General features: G+C 42.8%; 1 protein-coding gene across 2 annotated transcripts; it reads left to right on the forward strand.

The window, feature by feature from the left end:
* The first annotated feature begins 5,031 nt into the window (after window positions 1–5,031).
* LOC135825195 (uncharacterized) lies at window positions 5,032–17,763 on the forward strand. 2 transcript variants are annotated; one of them, XM_065337927.1, is made up of 12 exons: window positions 5,032–5,321; window positions 7,779–7,997; window positions 8,870–9,010; window positions 9,175–9,306; window positions 11,654–11,776; window positions 12,485–12,675; window positions 13,044–13,118; window positions 13,428–13,514; window positions 14,248–14,334; window positions 14,966–15,052; window positions 15,702–15,788; window positions 16,377–17,763. In XM_065337927.1, exons 1-12 carry the CDS (start codon window positions 5,186–5,188, stop codon window positions 16,806–16,808), a joined length of 1,797 nt encoding a protein of 598 aa, XP_065193999.1. In that variant the 5' UTR covers window positions 5,032–5,185; the 3' UTR covers window positions 16,809–17,763. The 2 variants fall into 2 exon arrangements, with proteins under 2 accessions (XP_065193999.1, XP_065194000.1); XM_065337928.1 differs by lacking the exon at window positions 15,702–15,788.
* The last annotated feature ends 939 nt before the right edge of the window (window positions 17,764–18,702 follow it).

Raw genomic sequence — 18,702 nt, forward strand, 5'->3', positions numbered from 1 at the left:
TCCTTTGCAAGAGGTGGACGATATGGGGCTTCCTACTCTCACCATGTAAAACATATGGCTCCACTTGGTCTACACTAGGTGGATCATTGATAATTCTTGCTACTTCTACCTTCTACGTCTACCATTTTGCGATCCTCCAATGTAAATCTTGAAAAACAAAATTCAATCCGCGATTATTGGCAATGAAGCTAGATGGTAGTTCATTTCGATTTACCAGAGTGGTTCATACTGCAACTCTTTCTTCTCCAACAGTTTCTTGACCAGTAATGCACTGATGACAAAGTTATCAGTTATTACTATCTTAGTGATCACATTCTGCAGCATCCTGGGCCAATGAAGTGAGAGAGACGCAATCCCAGCGGCTTCTTTCCATTTTGATTACTGTAGTACTTGACAGTTCTGTTCCTTTTTTCATTGGCAGTGTTTCTAACGTTAACATATACAGTAAAACCTGTCAAGGCGACCGCTCGGATAAGGCGACCACCTGTCCTAGAAGACCACTGAAACCAGGACTAAGGGATGCTATTTCCAGTCAAATGACCCTGGATAAGACGACCACCTGGTAACAGAGACCACGTTTTGAAGGTCCCTTGAGGGGTCGTCGTAGACAGGTTTCCCTGTATGTTCCAGCTTCAGTACCATACTGTGGCTAGTACTGGAGTACCCCTTTCTCTGCCCTTTCTCTGCCCTTTCCCTGCCCTTTCTCTGCCCTTTCTCTAAGACGCCAAACAAATTCGCAACTTATGCTGTTCGCAACCATGACGGAACAAAAAGTTGCTGGAGTCGCATCCACATTATCAAACAGAGCTCAAAGGTTACTGATATCGCAACTCAAATGAGCGAGTTGTCGTGCATAAAATGAGGCCAAAAACAAGCAAAAAAGCAGCGAAAATATACAATACTGTATTGCAGCGCAGCATATTAAACTGCCTGAGTAAAGCTATTCGTACTTTGAAGCACATTATATGAATGCATAATTTTGTTCACAGAGGAAAACATGACATGTTTTCCTCTGACATGTTTTCCTCTGTGTGACATGTTTTCCTCTGTGAAAAAAATTATGACTCATTCCATATCTGTTCATTATCCATAGATAACAATTTAATTGTTATCTATGGACAATGAATAGACATGGAATGAGTCATTTTCCTGTTTGTGGTCGTTTGGCACACAGCATTCATGATAACAACTAGCATTATCACTCCCTTAGTATTGACTCCCATAGACTTTTGCCACACCTAAGCAGTCAAAATATACCTGCATATTTCACTCCTTAGGGCTACATTGACTGCTTATATTTGCCTGCTTTTTAGAGATTGCACACATGCTTTGGTTAGTCGTGATAAATCTAATATTGACGTCGTACTTGGTCAGCGTAGGAGATAATTATAACCTCGTAAAAGCCCTCAGCTTCGCCTCGGTCTTTTACTCGGCTTTTTATGATGATTTGCAACGCTCACTGCTCTTGGAGCATTTCGAGCACTCTTGGCGGGGTTTCCAGGTCTTTATAAAAATGCTTTGCTTCACGGAAACGTATTTCATTGCGAAGAGCTGCGCTTCGGTCCTCTGAGCTGTGCTGAGGAGCTCAAACAGAGCGAAACAGTTGCTGTTCACTGATTTGAGTATGATGATTTGATAAAATGTTTCAGCGCTTCTTGTTGAAGCGGAGGATCACATACACTTCAATGGTCTCCTCTAGGGCGCTTCACTGCTTACGGTTGCGTAAACGGTGCGAAGTAGTTTGTGAAAATGAAGAAATTTGCGAAATTTGTGATTTTGAAAACAGCCAAAAGTGGCGAGCATCTCTGGGACTGGGACATGCATTATTGTAGTAGCCTAGCATAATGAGTTGCATGCAGCACATACATGTACATGTACAAGCCTTGTATTTAGAAAAGCGATCCTGTCAGCTTTTCTATTATTGTGTTCACATGGCAAGAAAAACGACACCGCTATGCTACGTAAGTTTCTACGTAAGGTGCTCGGTATTTCACTTAGGCTACGTAAGTCTCTACGTAAGGTGCTCGGTATTAGATCTACCAACGGCTGGTAGCCGCGTGCGGTGCACGTGCACGGCAGACATTGTGTTGCAGTGCATGCAGTCCGTGTTCGAACGTATACGTTCGGATGTGCATGCGCGAGGAACTTCCTTCTTTGGAACTGCTTCTTGTATGAGCTGTTTCGGATATTTCGTCTCCTGGCCTGGCTTATTTCGTTTCGGCGCTGCTGAGACCTCCTTTCGCGGAATATTACTCAATGACAGGTGAGTTGACCAGTTCCCTTTGATTCATTTGCTTGTGTTGACTCTTTCATTTACGAAAAGTGTGCTGATTTTGGGCGGAATGCAATAAAATTAATAATGGAAAAGCTGACAGGATCTCTTTGTTTCCTTCGATTCATTTGCTTATGCTCACCCTTTCATTTACGGAAACGTGTGCTGATTTTATTCGGATTTAGATCCATTTTTATCTCTTTGCCCTTGTCCAGAGTGTGCGAAGAACGCGAGTTCACCTTCTTGACGGTAAGGCTTATGTTAGATGTGTTGTCGAAATACTCATATTCATTGTACATTGGTACGTTACAAGTAAGGCACTGGTCAGTGGCATACTATCGTTGGCAGTTCCCAATCTGGAGGGAAAGGTTCAAGGACCCATTGACCGAGTTTGCAAAATATATTCGCATATCAGGGAAAATCTCCATTGTGGAGAGGATCAGTAACTTGTTTGCTTCATACGAAACAAGCCAATGGGTGCAGTCTCGTCTCGTGAAGATCTTGTACTTGTATGATTGGATTTGTTTACTCGAGTCTGGGCTGTTTGATTTATTATTTGTGAGTACCGCCGAGATTGCACTGCCCCAAATAAAGTTTCGTGCCGCCAAAGCAAGAATTACGATCTGCAATCTGTTTGTAGTACATGTACCTGCAAGAATGTGCTGTACATGTATCGTACTTTCTCTGTTGCTGTTTCAGTTGCCGTCATGTTTCTAAAGAAAGGTTCAGTAGAGAGGTTCTGCAAAACGAAAATTCGAACGAAGTTTCGCGACAGTCCTTGCGAAAGTGTGTACGAATTTTTGCACGAATTTTGCGTTCTGCACATTTTCGTAGTTTGCGCGGGCCAAGTGCACGTACGCCATGACCCGATCTCACGAATTTTCCTACGACAGTTCATTTCGCGTTCCCTGCAAGTTTCGCGTCCAAAGTTGCGAAAGTTCGTGCGAAATTTCGCACTTCATTGTGTAGAACGAAAGTTTGTACCCATTTTCGTTTTGCAGAACCTCTCTAGTGACTCATTTGTTTCATATGAGACGAGTCAATGAGTTGGTGTGACCTAGAATCATCTTTCGCTGTAGAAGAAATCTATTCGTATGTCTATTGGAGAAATAATTGTATTCACTGGGGGGGGGGGGGGGGGGAATAGGTTAAGACAAACTCACAGAATAAATACCATTGGTCCCTTGGTGTTCGTCCTAAAGAGGTTCGACTGGATATCATTCATACTCACCAAAAGATGTGTAAGATTTTATTATTATGGAGTGCCTTGTTCTCAGTACCTCCAACGCCTTGCCCCTTTTATCCTCAAGATCAGTGTAGTTGTTGGAAGGAGGTGTCGGACTCAGCAATGTATTTGTTTACATTTTAATACAATGTCATGTTTATTGTTCCTCTTTTGCTGTGTTGTTTTAGAAAATCGTGGACTAACAGTTTGAAGTCATTGAACTACTTCCAAAAGTTGTATCGACATCAACAGGATTACGATTTCAGTGCAATATGATGCAGGATGACCTTATCACGAAAACCCATGATTATAAACCATGATTATAAACACAGAATCAACAAAAACATCTGCGACACGTACCTGGTTACATTTCTCAAATAAATCTGATCGAGGGTGGGGAGATCCGAAATATCTGAAAGGCAAAACAATTTTATGACAGAGTCATGAAATTCTGCTACAGCAACATGCACAGAATGACCTCCGTATAAAAAAAGTATTACCACGGTCCACCACTACGTACTCACATGTTTCCCCGCAGAAGAACATGCATTTTGCCATTTTCTGCAAGAAAAGGCTTGCACATCAATGCGTATAATACGGTATTGATTATGATGTGAAGGCCATCATTTAGTTTAAATTTACATATTGATATAGGGCATTCCATTGATTGGTGACAGAAAAAAACAAAAGAAATTATAGCAATAAAAACTGCTTTATGGCAGTTTTCTAAAAAAAGTTATTGTGTTCTAGTCCATGGACCCCGTCTAAAAAGTAAGAAATTAACGAAATGTGATAGCCGAAAATTAAAATTTCACACAAAACCTCACAATAATCACACACAGAATGAAAAGCTACATGTAGAAGACCTTTTCCCCTCGTGATCCTCTTTCCTATGCATGCATGACATGCATGTTGCCAATTGTTGGTGCAGTACAAGTTTAGGGTTGAAAGCAGCATTTCAAGTGTTGTGATTATTGTGAGGTTTTGTGTGAAATTTTAATTTTCGGCTATCACATTTCGTTAATTTCTTACTTTTTAGACGGGGTCCATGGACTAGAACACAATAACTTTTTTTAGAAAACTGCCATAAAGCAGTTTTTATTGCTATAATGAAGCAACTGCAAGAGCGCAAACACCACGGACATGCTCAACTGTGTACAGCACATGCGCTGCGTACATCTACATCTACGTGATGTAGGATAAAGTTGTTTTGTCAGCCATGGACTGGTTTATTGTGTGCCAAACTGTCAAGCGTGCTTGCTTGCTTGTATTGCTGAGGGAACATATGCTGGTTTGTATTCGTGGGTCCCCACGGTGCATGGGCCACGCGTACTCATCCGCCGAATATGTGTGAATAATAATATTAAACTGTCAATGTCATGTTCTGGAACCAGACAGGTTGTCACTACTAGGGCGTGAGGTGACTCGCGATCGCCGTTCCAGGCACGGATTTGGAGTCGTCAAGGCCACAATGTGCATATTCAAGCTTTACTCCGTTTAATTAACGTATGAATGTACATGAGCGGCAGTGAGTTAGAATATTAGGTGCTGGTAACGTTGAGGGGCCCACAATTCTTGTTTCTCAATCAATTCCTCTCCAGTTGATCATCAGGTGTTCTCGAGTCCGATAGCTAACCCAGTAGTCTGATAGTGATACTGCGAACTAACCTCTGGTGTCAGGTGTAGCTATGCGCAGCCTACAGCTAGGCAGTATCATGGCATACCTACTACTGTATCTGGCTCCATTGCTGCTGCTGCTGGTGATGACGGTGAACTGTGGACAGGCTATGGCCTCACCAACACCAGTGGTGCCGGACGATGGCGGTAAGAAGTTTGATAACAGTCAAACACCACGTACGTTGTAGACGACGTGCATGTACATTGTTATAATGTGTGTGTTGACGTTTATGGCAATCAGCGGTGTGATGTGCATGAAACAATTCAATTTTGTTATAACTGGCCAGAAACAATTTTAACGAAGTAACTAAACATTTAGATTCGTCAGGGCACCTTAAATCTGACTGCTCTATGAACTAATTGGTAGATCAGTATTAACATACAATGGAGGCGGAAGCCGGTGTGGCTGTAAATTCCAATTTCATTGATTATCATACAGCAGCATTCAGCATGAATCCAAGTGCGGCTGTGTGATGGTGGCCAAGACTTGAAGTTACAGCTGCACAGCATTTTGTCTCCATTGTATTGTGTACATGTACATGTACATAACTGCACCATCACTGTAGCGTAAAACTCACTACCAGTACTGTATGGTCTCTGAGCCAAAGCATAAACTGATAACGTCATGCATCCCCTGCTGAACGCACTGGTGCACAGGGCTGGTCTGTTGACAGCTGTATGACAGGAACTTGTCAGAACAGCCAGCGACTAAGTGCATACAAGAAAGTGATGCACGTACAGTGTACATTGTAGATTGTACAAGACAACAGAGCATACCAGTTAGATCATCGTTGAAACGCCGCGTTTCATGCACATAGCAAGGCTAAGGTAAACCTCAGACAACTGTCTGAGTCAGTTGTCTGAGGTTTACCTTAGCCCTACTATACATGTATGAATGAAACGCAGCTTTCCAACTCTGATCTGGACTCTTGTCTATGTTCTCGTCTGCCTTTGTGGTATTGCTCCATACTTGTGCTGTTGAGCACTCTAGGAATTCTGGGAATTCTCGCTTTTTGTGTATTGTACACATACACAAAAGAGAGATTGGAAGCTTTGTTATTGTACTATTATACAGATCCACCACTAGTTCACATGGATATCGTTTCACCTTTCGCAAAAATTGACAATAAGTCTTGGAAAAAATGCAGCAAAAAGAAGGGTTTGAATTGAAATTCATCATTAATTTTGTTCTGTTCAGAAGCGAGTGCGTGGTAAAACTAATGTATTCACCGGATTTTATTTTTACGAAAATGTAAGATGTAGCCACACAACCGGTGTACCTTCGTGAACATTTCGCCAATTATCATCCAAAGTACATAATTTTTTTAAAGACCTTTGATGGTGAGCCAAGGGAAATATTATAGCATGCAAAAGTGAGTGCACAAGTTGTGCGATCGAGTCCACCAACTAAGCCAGATTTTTGAACAGTCCGACGTGATTTTGTGCTAGATTATGCACGTCTGACCGTTCAAAATCTGTTTTAGCTGGTGGACTCGATAGGATACATTGTGCCCACATTTTTCTAAAGTGCATAAATATTGATCAAAACATGTATAATTTTGAAATCATGCCAACCTGACCAGCTGACATTATGAATTTGCAAATGGGAAAAAGATATTTCTCACCTAGGATTGTAATGTGTCTACTAGTGAAGGTTAGGATCGTAATCCTGGTAATATGAAATAACAATGCAGGATGCACAGTTTTGGACTTTCATTTTGAAAACCAGTTCTCACTGTTTGGACTGGAGAACCGTAACGCTGTAGTCAGCATAGTCGGATACAACTAGTCTACGGGTTTCATGAGGACAGAAGATCATCTTGATGATAACAAATTAAGTAAAAGTAAATTATCGTGTCCATTCCCCAATTGGAAGTCACGATGGCCCCAAGCACCCGATAAATCCAGCGGCAGGTGCAGCATCTGACGGTAGAGATGAGGGGATACATCTTACAGGCACTGGAACAGGTATTATCTTGATGATAGCTCACTTAATCTATACAGACACAATAGTTTGATAAGAGCTAGAGAAAGTATGAATGCATCAGACATCACCACGCAACATGAGGGAAATATATTAGCGCACGAAGAGACAACGTTGTAGATCGGATGAAGCCTTTCGTATTATTACTTCTGAAATCAATACTTGGTTTTAATGTGTTTGCATCCGGAATCTTGATGATAGTTCACCATTAAACTCCGAGTTGGACTGACGTCCCTGTCCCAGGTGGCTCAATCTTGGTTATATCATTGCAATGCATGAATACTAATACTTAGAAAAAACCTTTTGCAAAGTCTTGTCTTCTCTCCTCTCATTGTAGCCATTCGGCATAACCTAAGCTGTGGACGTGTCATATCGGTATCACATTTCAACGCGGAGATGCTTATAGTAACTATACTCGCGTAGTCCCGTGGAAGGATGAGAGATGATTGCATACAAACTCTAATATTGTTGAGAGACAGGTCCACGCTTAGCCTTAGAGTGGGCAGACACAGCCGTGACGTCACAATGCACTGATCATTAAGACTGTGGCTGTGCTAACCCAATTTCCAAATTTCTGATCTTCAAATTCATTTTCGAATGATTTGTCGCTTTGTCAATAGATACACCAGCTGCGATGGTCACTGAAGAGAACAATTGCATGACTGAATGGCTACTGATTGCCAACTCCAGTCGTGCAAGAGCTCTCACCATTCCCAACACACCAGCTGCCATTCAAGCAATGTTAGATGAGAAGGTTGTCAAGCACCAACAGCAATTCTTCTTAAGTCTCATCTTGGGTTACGCACCGCAGCTTGCAGCAGACCTTAAGCACTGCATTCGTAAGTTAACCCTGGTATTTCTGCCAGTAGTGTAACATTAAACCTGGTATAATTTATCTCCTGTATTAGTGACCTCGCGATTGTGATTGCAGTTTTCCACTTCTGGCATTTCTGCATGGAAACAGCACCAGAAACAGCAACCACCTGCGCTGCGTGGCACCACTTTTAGCATACCAAGTGCCGCACCTGACCTGCAGAAAACGGCCCCACATTCTGTCAACGGTGGCGTACCAAAGTGCAATATTTTGCCTTCCTTGCAAGCACTAAGACGTACAGCCATGCATGGTTTCTGAGATTTCTGGGATAGGTACCTTTCGTGTTCGTAGTTTGGATGTAGCCTGGGGTCTTGTCTGTAGGTCATCCAACACATTCACCTGAGTGTCGGGAGATGCATGGATTTTGTAGAGAAAAACTAAAAACAAGGATGTGCTGTAGCTTGGAGTGGATAGAGCCCGGGACAAAAGGCAAGTTTCTCTTACATTAGGTTTGTCACACCATACAAATTGCGGTGCATATACTAGCATGCTATGCCAAATATGTCACCACCCATGCATCGATGATGGGTAAACGAGCAAACTAATGATAGGGGTGGCAATGCAAGCGCTTGATGTGAGAGTGTTGCTGGTAATTTACACTTTTTCAACTTCACGAGTGAAGTAGCACAGCGGTAAAAATACATTACAATCACTGGACACGATTTCTACAGAAGACGTCAGGGCAATCGCAAACACAAGAAGACAGGACATAGGAGAGACACCGAAATGCTTCAGTTTCGCCAATCTATTGTGATGAGCAAATGCATAATATAGACTCGCTGTATGTCAAAGTTTCCTTTCTAACATTTGGTCTTCCTGACTCGAATCCCATTGCAGGTCGAAGGCCGTCATGCCCCACAGCAGACTTAACAAGCCGTCTACCTTGCTCCGTTGCTGGAGAATGTGTGTTCAACGCAACACAACAGTCCGCTGTTTGTGTTTGTCAGGCAGGAATGACTGGAAAGCAGTGTGACGTAGGTGAGTTTACTACTACTGCTGTTTCTTTTGTAATACAAGTCTGTAATAGGCCCTGTACCGATAATCTGATATTAAAGATTGGAATACGAGATTGTTGGCTTTCATCCAACTTCTTTTTTATTGACACCCATTCGCTCATTTTTCTTGCGATTGCTTCACTGCAGATATAGATGAATGTAATGCACCAGGTCGTAACAATTGTGACCAACCCGCAGTGGCAACATGCTATAACATGTATGGATCATTTCGTTGCGAGTGCAATACAGGATTTGAGGGCAACGGACGAGTGTGCGAGGGTAAGCGTGATGATAATTTAACACCACTGTGATGATTCGATTGTGGGCGAGAGACTTTGTTCACGAAAGGTCACACACCTGAGGAACAGATACTGCAAAGTAGAGGGGTTTGAACTCGCATCTCTGGTGGTGTAATTGACGTATCCCGCTGATCTGAGGTTTCGGCTTCAGGCATTCACAGTGCGTGTTTCCAGGGAGTCAAGGAACAGGACAAAAAAGGGGAAGAGCAGAGCACATTGCAGTTTGACCAACCTCAGCCAAATCAGCCTACCAATAATAAAACGAACGAACCCTAAAGTAACCTACGTGGAGATAATAATTTTAATATAGCTATGAATAGGATGAAGGCCGCAGACATCACGCAACTACGTTACTTGTTTGACATGTATTACTGTGTATTTTATAACAAAATACACAGTTTTTGCGTTTCCTCTAGTGGTTTAATTGCACTTGTATCTTGATGTTATTTCTAACACCTTTCTATTTACAGTACTTAACTTCAGTTTCTTTGGTTGTATCCTTAGTTCCGTTTTTTCCCACTGATGATAGGAACGAGAAAATCGATTCTGGGTTTTCAATAATATTTTTGTTATAAAATACACAGTAATACATGTCAAACAAGTAACGTAGTTGCGTGATGTCTGCGGCCTTCATCCTATTCATAGCTATATTAGAACCCTAAAGTACTACTAGTAGTCTGAAGTCTCTAAACGAGCTTGTATGTGTAGTGATAGAGCTAAGAGAGCAACTTGAGCAAGCGAAGCATGATAATGCCTTTGTTTCTTCACTTCGGGATGAGGTTTCCAGCCTAAAATTGGAAGTACTAGAGCTGAGGAACTTCACTACAGGCGCACTTTCTCAAACTGCCAATGACACCCACAACCGTCGCACAAGTGCTAACGAAGTTACCGTAGAGCCCTCCCTTTATGAAACTGACACATCCATCACCACTGCACCGCAATCACAGCACACCTCCACATCGCAGCATGCACGCTCAAGTTCAGATGACCGTACTACCGGTATGCACTCGCAACCACGTGCCGCTTCCCAGTCCAGAGACACTACTCGTACAGCACCTAGACCTGCTAGCAACGGTCACGTCACTACGGACAGCAGTTCCCGCAACAAATCAGATGGACTTGGGTAGATGTTGTACGACGTCGGGTCACATCTCGGTACGTCAAGCCTATGCCTACGGTCGAAACAAACCCTGTAGTCCTGACAGGTGTCGAAAAGGTGGACAAAGCGATATTCTATGTAGGAAACGTCCACATGGGCTGCAGTGCCGGATCCATCAAGGATTGGTGCCAAGAGCGTGCAGAGGATGTGCTCAACTGCACCATCTTGGAATCCCATACCTTCGGAACAGCTTACGCCAGAGTGACATTCCCAGCCTCAGCTACGGAAAAGGTACTGGGTGACGGATTCTGGCCTGCAACTATCCAGCAAACCGTAAGAAAGTGGCGGCTTGCAGATTCAAATACGAACAAACCAGGTCAAACCTCCACGTCGTCAGAATGATGGCTTCCGCACCGCTGAGCGCCCAGGCCTTCCCATATTTTCCTAAGACTCAACATAATATCACTATTGTTATGATTAATTGTCGCTCCGTGTCGAACAAAATCCCTGAACTCCATGCATTGTGTCGATCCAACACACCGACTATCCTATGTCTGACAGAAACCTGGCTCTGCCCGATACATATGCTCAGTGTACCCGGTTATACGTGCTTCCGCCGAGATAGGCCAATATCAGCAAACCAAAGGGCCCAGTTCCGAGGTTATGGTGGTGTTGCCATCCTTGTACGAGATGGGACATTTTAGCATGCAGCCAAGCGCTCAGACCTTGACTCTCCCCAACGCGAAAACATATGGGTTGAGCTTGGACTTCCTGCAGACCTGGGTGCTAATCCTATACTCATTGGCTGTCAGTATCGCCCTCCTTCGCAATCCCTACCTGAACTTACCTCATTTTGTGACATGATGACGGATACCCTCATTTTTTTCTTCTCTTGCCATGGCTGGCTAACGCCCCCTCCTTTGCATTGGCTTCTGTTATTGGACGGTGAAATAATAATAATAAATAATAAAGACTTTTCCTGGGAATTCTCTTGAAGATTGCATTGTGTGCAGTCTATTTCAATCATTGACCCTTCATTTACCTGTATGTGCCTTTTGCCAATGCCAGTTTACCTCTATGTTTGTTCGAAAACTGAACGGACCGCGTGCATCTTATGCCAAGAAAGCAAATACGGCTTCTGTTTTGTACTAGACAAACACGTGCCTTACTGAAAGTCTCGATGGATCCGTATCTATCTGCTGTGTATTCCCCTGCGCTCTCTGTCCAGATCTAGATGAATGTACAGCTGGTGTACATGAGTGTAATGAACATGCAATGTGTAATAACACTGTTGGATCATACTCTTGTTACTGTCAATCTGGATACAAGGGAGATGGTACTAACTGCGAAGGTAAGTGTCACATTGTTAATGATGTTGAATATATTACTAGATATGGACAAACCCCAGGACAAGACACACAAAGAAACACAATACGCTTGGAAAGACTTCACACACTTGCATGATAAATATTCCAATTTTGGAAGGGCAGAAGTCCGGAAATTTAATCTCCGAGAATGGATCCATCGCGATCTGTGACCAACCACATACACTTCCCACCACAGAAAGAGGCTGTAGCTGTGGGCATATTTTTCCATCAAATTTCTGATTAGGTGTCAATGACAGAAAACAGCCAGAGAATGAATTAGGTGGTCAGAAGGAACCTCTTGCTTTTTTGGGAAGTGCGTGGGGTCAGCCGCAGAAGAAAAACTCGGTGAAGCAATTTATGAAGATTTTTTCAACGGCTGGAATTGACTGGGTTTGAATCATAATACTGATTATCAGGGAAAGAAAAACAATTATTTTAAGATGGCAATAAACAGAATCAGCTACATTTGTAAATCGAAATGTTACGAAGGTTTTATTGAGATGTAAAGTGGTGATGGACAAAGACCATCACCACTTTACATCTCAATAAAACCTTCGTACATGTCGCTTCAGCTGATTCTGTTTATTTCCATCTTAAAAATGTTGTCACTTCGCCGCCTGTTAGAAAAATAATGATTATCGTTAGAAACATATTTTTGCTCTGCAACTTTGCTCTGATTTTACCTGTGTTAGTCGATCTGTGCGGATCATCTGCTAACAGCGAGCTTTGCTACCAAATTGAAGAGGTTAAAACATACAACAAGCAGCTGGAAGAGAAACTGGAAGCAAGGGATCTTCAAATCCATAAGCTACTCTCCGACATGAAAGTACTGACTACCATATTTGTCCAACAGAAGGCAAAGGTGGATCAAATGGAGATTCAGGTACACACACAATCGATCGTGGCTTCCCTGTTTGGTTTTACTTCTGATAACAGTCACCAAATCAATCTTATAGTGACATTCTACAACCCAAAGTAGATATTGTTATTTCGGATGCTTTCAAAATGTTCAACTTGTTTCTGAGCGAACCCATTGGTGACAACTTTGGTCAGCAATCAGTGCACATCATCATAATCACTGCTTCAACTTTCCTGTTATACCTCACCAATATATAATGTGAGCCTGGAAATTGTTCCATCCACTCCTTCCATTTGCATCTTCTTCCTTCCTGTTTCTAAGACAAAAGTATGACACAGCAATAAATCTACAGTCTTTCACACGGATTACTGTTTTTTGCGCTATAATTGCAGAATAAGATGAAACTGCTCGCAATTGAGGAGGAGATGTCGTCATTGAACTTATCCCAACGAGCCCAGGAGAAGAAGGTAAAGTGTGATAGAAAACGCAGACACTCGGCAATCTGCTCCAAGCATTCCATCCCATATGGACACATGCAGTACTGATATCTTTGTAAATATATTTCCAGCAACAACTGGAGGTGATCAGTTTGGACCAACCACAGAATGAAGGAAGATATAAGTACAAATTATATCAAGTGCCTCAGAGGCCGAATAATATCACTGGCTTCGTTTGGAGTATTAGTGTACACAAACAAAACCTTAAATTTCTGCATCTGTTTGGTTACCAGCGATGGGCAATTGTCCCTGTGGTTTAAATTTAATTCTTTTCCACAGACCAAGCAAACCTTCAGGACCATCCAACAACATTCTGCTCAGCAGTTTGGAGCAATCAATGCAACTCTGCAGGAAGAAGGGCAAAAGGTAAGCATACTAATGTAGTATCTCACTGATGTCAAAATGCATCCAAGCCCATTTGAATGTACCCTGTCCGATTGAAATATTTCAATCATACAGAATGATTGAAATATCTCAATCATACAGAATGATTGAAATATCTCAATCATACAGAATGATTGAAATATCTCAATCATACAGAATGATTGAGATATTTCAATCATACAGAATGATTGCAGTTATAAAGTACAAAATGCCCCGACTTCCCGTAGTGACTAAAAAAATCGAGGGGTTCGCGTACCGGGCAGGTCAAGAACAAGGAGTCGTACAACTCCCTGGTCAAGAACCACCTTTCTGCTTCCGTGTGACGCCACCACCCCATGATCAGGCGTCAGATGCGGCTCCTAAACGGTGGGGGAGGATACAGTAGATCAGATCCACCAGCCAGAGGCCAAAGGCCTCAAATCCCATTTGCCACATCCATGTTTTACTCATGCCAGGCCACGAGTTCCCAATTAACTGTGGGGTCGCAGCACGGTTGAAAAAATCCTTCCGCTTCCAAGCAGGACTTGAACCTGGTACCTCTCGTTTCTCAATCATGGTCTTAGACGTAGTGACTAAGCTGGTGGTTATTTGTACTGGTTTCATTTCCACAATGTTCAAAACACACGTTGTCATGTCTGCATCCGTTTGGTGATCAAATGCAAAACCAAGGTGGAAGTGTGTTTCTTTGCGGATTTCAATCCATTTCTTTCCACAGACCAAGCAGCACTTCAGGACCATCCAACAACATTCTACTAAGCAGTTTGAATCAATAAATGCCACTCTGCAGGAAGAAGTTCGAAAGGTAAGCATGCCAATGCAGTATTTACCTGGTATCATAATACAAGGCATCCAAGCCTGTGTGTGTGTGTGTGAATGTACCCTATCCGATTGAAATATCTCAAACTTCGTGTGCGATTCAGTCAGGCTTAACTTTAATCGCAGACTCAGCTACTGAACAAGTGATACGTGAGCATACATGTACAGCGCAGTAGGATGTCGTTGTCCTGTAAACAGTAAAATTTCCTGTAAGGATTTGAACTCGTGATGTTATGACCAAGTCTCCATTGAACTCACATGACTTTTCCTGTAGAAAGTCGAATCAGTTCTTAGTACTCAGCCTGATTTAATATCAGTCGAGTTTTGGGAAGATCCCACACCTACGTCATCCGTGAGAGAATAGAATTTTGAGAATAGTGTAACTTGTGACCTCTCGGAAGAGCAGCCACAGGACCCAGTGTCTGCATTGAACAACGTTAAAGAGTACTTTTCTCCCAGAACTACAGCTAATGGAAATGATCCAAATCGGTAGCTAGGCAATGAACATTTTTGCATGCTCAGACAACCTGAGTGAGTGTGTAGTCAAGCTAGCTCTGGGCAAGCAAATTCCTGGTGTATTTGAGTCTAATTCATTTTACGTGAACTCCTTCTCACAGACCAAGCAACACCTCATGAACATGGGGCTACATTCTGCTCAACAGTTTGCTGCAATCAATGCCACTTTGACGGAGGAAGGACAGAAGGTAGGAAAGCAATGCAGTGTTTCCATATGCAAGGTGCATGCCGTACGGCTTGCGTGGGATTCTGTTATTGAGAGCAGATCAAGGGGCATATGTCACAGCTCCTTGTAGCAGGTGATACTCGAGTAGATCAGAACTGCAATAATGTGCTGGATGGAAATCTCAATCACTGCACCAGGGTATTCCATAAATCCAGGCCAAGAGATCGTAATCCACCATGAGTCGCAACAGAGTTGCCACAATCCTTCCAAGCAGAATTCAATGCTCAATTGGCCAAATGGGCAACAACTTACCCAACTGCTTGCACAGATGGCAGGACAAGCTTTTAACTAACGCCAAACAAAACATGAAATCAGTCAGACCACACATTCGGTAGTTTTGTCCAGATATCCAGAGATACAGTCATGTACGTTCCAAATGACAGTCTGGCTCAAGTGGTCAAACATCGACTTTTTCACATAATCTTTGGCCTTTCACACATTGCAGAATGACAGTGTCTATTATGCAACTCAAATCCTCGGACTGGAACATGCACATCTTTATCTAGGTGTCTGTACTTCATGCCAGTATTAAAAATGAATGAGAATATTTGAAAAACATCGGAGAAAAGGGTTAGTGTCTATCTGATCATTTTTCAAATCTTTTCCTACAGACGAAGCAACATCTCAAGTCAATGAAGCAACATTCTGTTGAGCAGATTGCATCATTAAATGCTGCTCTGCAGGAGGAAAGAAACAAGGTTAGTCTTAATATAATAATAAGATTATTGAAAGTGCTGTCCCTGGAATGACTTACGAGGGCTTGGCGTATAAATGACTCAAATGACTAGTCTCAGAGGGACAGATTACAGTTGAGGGAGTCCAAAAAGGACAAATGACTAGGGAGAGGTTTGATTGGAGGCTGTTGCAGTCCTGCAGCAGGTTTTAACGAGATTTAGAGTAGACATGATACCAGTATGTGATCACATGCCGGTATCATGTCTACTCTACAGAGAGATTGGTAGTATGGACCATTAATACTCTCTTAGGTATAACTGCTTATTACTTCAGAAGTATTGTTTTAGCTGTCTCCCAGCACTACCTCATCTCCGTCTCTATTCCTGAGTTTAAGTAAACAAAAAGAGTATAATTATTATCGTGTCCGTTCACTAAATGGAACTCACGACGGCCGTTAACACCGAGTAAACCCTATTCCTGGGTTTGACAGAAGTGAAAATGGCTACTCAACATCGTACTGGCTAAATAACATCACTACCGCATGCCACAAATTGGGAAAGCTATGCTCATACCATGTGCATGTTTGTAATCTACTTCTATGTCATTTGCAGTGTGGTATTGTATCATGGAAGACATTTACAATGGAGACATCGAGTAACCATCGAAACCCGTTCAGTGGAGTCGTGTTCAAAAAGACTAGACCTGACACTGTTATCAGAGTGGTGTACACAACCTCTATTGGATTTCAGCATCCTAACAATCACTGGCATTGTGTGAAGGTGTCAGTGCGTATCAACGGCAGAGACTGCTCAGACCCAGCCCCTATCAGAAGTGGAAGCGCTGGTTCAACAGCCTACAATCAAATACATGCTGGTGTTGTGAGTGGTATTTGTAATATCAACACTTCAGGTCCACTGTCCTTCTCTACACACATAGAGGCACAATGCAGTACATCCCGGTATCACCTGGGTTACTACCCTGGTCCAGGCAGCATCACAGCCACTCTGCATATCGAAGAACTTTGCAATAATCAACAGAACTAGAAGTCTGCCTCCCAATTCCTCTGCCCCCCCCCTCCCCCTCTCTACTCTCTCTCTCTCTCTCTCTCTCTCCCTCTCTCTCTCTCTCTCTCTCTCTCTCTCTCTCTCCCTCTCTCTCTCTCTCTCTCTCTCTCTCTTTCTCTCTCTCGCTCTCTCTCTCTCCCCCTCACTCTCTCTCTCTCTCCCTCTCTTTCTCTCTCTCTCTCTCTCTCTCTCTCTCTCTCTCTCTCTCTCTCCCTTTCTACTCTCTCTCTCTCTCTCTCTCTCTCTCTCTCTCTCTCTCTCTCTCTATCTATCTCTCTATCTATCCCTCTCTACTGTCTCTCTCTCTCACCCCCAAGTTTCCATCTCTGTAACAATCTAGTAGTGTTTACTGTTTTCTGGTAGTCTCCCTGAGGCAGGCAACACGGCGTTAGAATATACAACTTGTTTCCCGTTTTTCTACATTGTATTCTGTCTATTGATCTTTCTATCTGTCCACTTTTTCTACTTTGAAATATCCATTTTATCTAATGACTCAATCTATCCCTAATATCTATCCATTCTATCTATCTGCATGTACCTAGGTATAAACCTATGTATGTATGTATGTATGCTGTTCTACATCTCAAAACTTCCACAATTCGTTTTCCACTGCACCTCTGTTACCAGTATGCAATGCTTTCCTTGTAATGCACATGATTGACTCTACTTTTGTGGGACACGCGGTTGTTACAACAGCGTCCTTAGTACGGAACTCGCAATGTACCACATTTTTCGTCTACTCCTTTCTATTTCAGTTAGAATACACTTGCTCTGTAGTCAATGCAGAAACGTTTTCAATCCTTCACTACCCCACTTCAATTATAATTAAAAAAACGTCTTCCATTTTGTGCTCATGACGGCATCATCAGCTGTTCGGCATCGCTTTGTCCTATTCTATTGGTAATTTGCGGTCTCAGGAAGAACGGTTCACAAAGTAAGATTTACATTGTGTGAAATTCCAGCCCGAAATCAAAGGAAATGGATTCTGGTCATAAAAATATTTTGTACAAGTACTGTTATTGCACTTGGCATTCAGGGTCAAAGTAAGTAAAGAAATATTGAATTTGCTGTCACCCTGAGAGGTACGGTGAGTGCTGGTCTGCAGACAATCAGTGGCCTATTCTCACCTACGTACCACACAGTGAATTTACTAAGGGGTAGTGGAACTCCTGGAAGTCCATAACAAGACGTTGTTGGATTTAGAAAAATGAAGTGTTATACATTCTGTGAGGGAGAGATTTGGAGTTAAAGGGGCATTCCGGGAATTTTTTCAGTAGTGTGTTCTGTTCGTGGGGGCTTCGTATGGCCCCCAAGGAACGGGGAGTCGCGAAAACTAGACGCAAAAAGTCGATATAATTATGAAGCCAGGGAGGGCCAAATTTGTCTCCTCCGCGTAGGGTTTTGATGACGTCAAGTGTGATTAGGAGCTCAATCGCGCTCCCGGAGCTCGAATGGGAACACTGCTGAAACTGTCGAGGTGAGGCGTTGCATGGTAGTTCTCAAGTTTGTTTCTTTCATGTCGTCGATGTGCCAGCTTCAGATTTCCTGTCTGTCATGTCGAGGTGTTGTGCTCCCGTCTGTTCAAACGATTCGAAGGATGAGGCATGCACAGTTTTGAAGTGGTTTACGTTTCCTACGACGCTGAGTGGCGGCTTTCATAGGTCAAAAACATGGTTAGAGCAGCTCGAGTCGCCGGTGGGAAAACGCACAAGCTCTTGGAGCCAATAAAGTGGGATCGTTTGTGTTCAGCCCACTTTGAACGGACCTGCTTTCAGCTCGATCTGATGAGCGAATTTATGGCTAGCGGAGCGATGAGCAGCCAGTCAGGCAAAAATCGACCTCGTAAGCTCGTCGCGTGGACGGTGCAGTGCCA

This window comes from Sycon ciliatum, chromosome 9, assembly GCF_964019385.1.
Source record: "Sycon ciliatum chromosome 9, ocSycCili1.1, whole genome shotgun sequence".
In the NCBI taxonomy this organism is placed as follows: domain Eukaryota; kingdom Metazoa; phylum Porifera; class Calcarea; order Leucosolenida; family Sycettidae; genus Sycon; species Sycon ciliatum.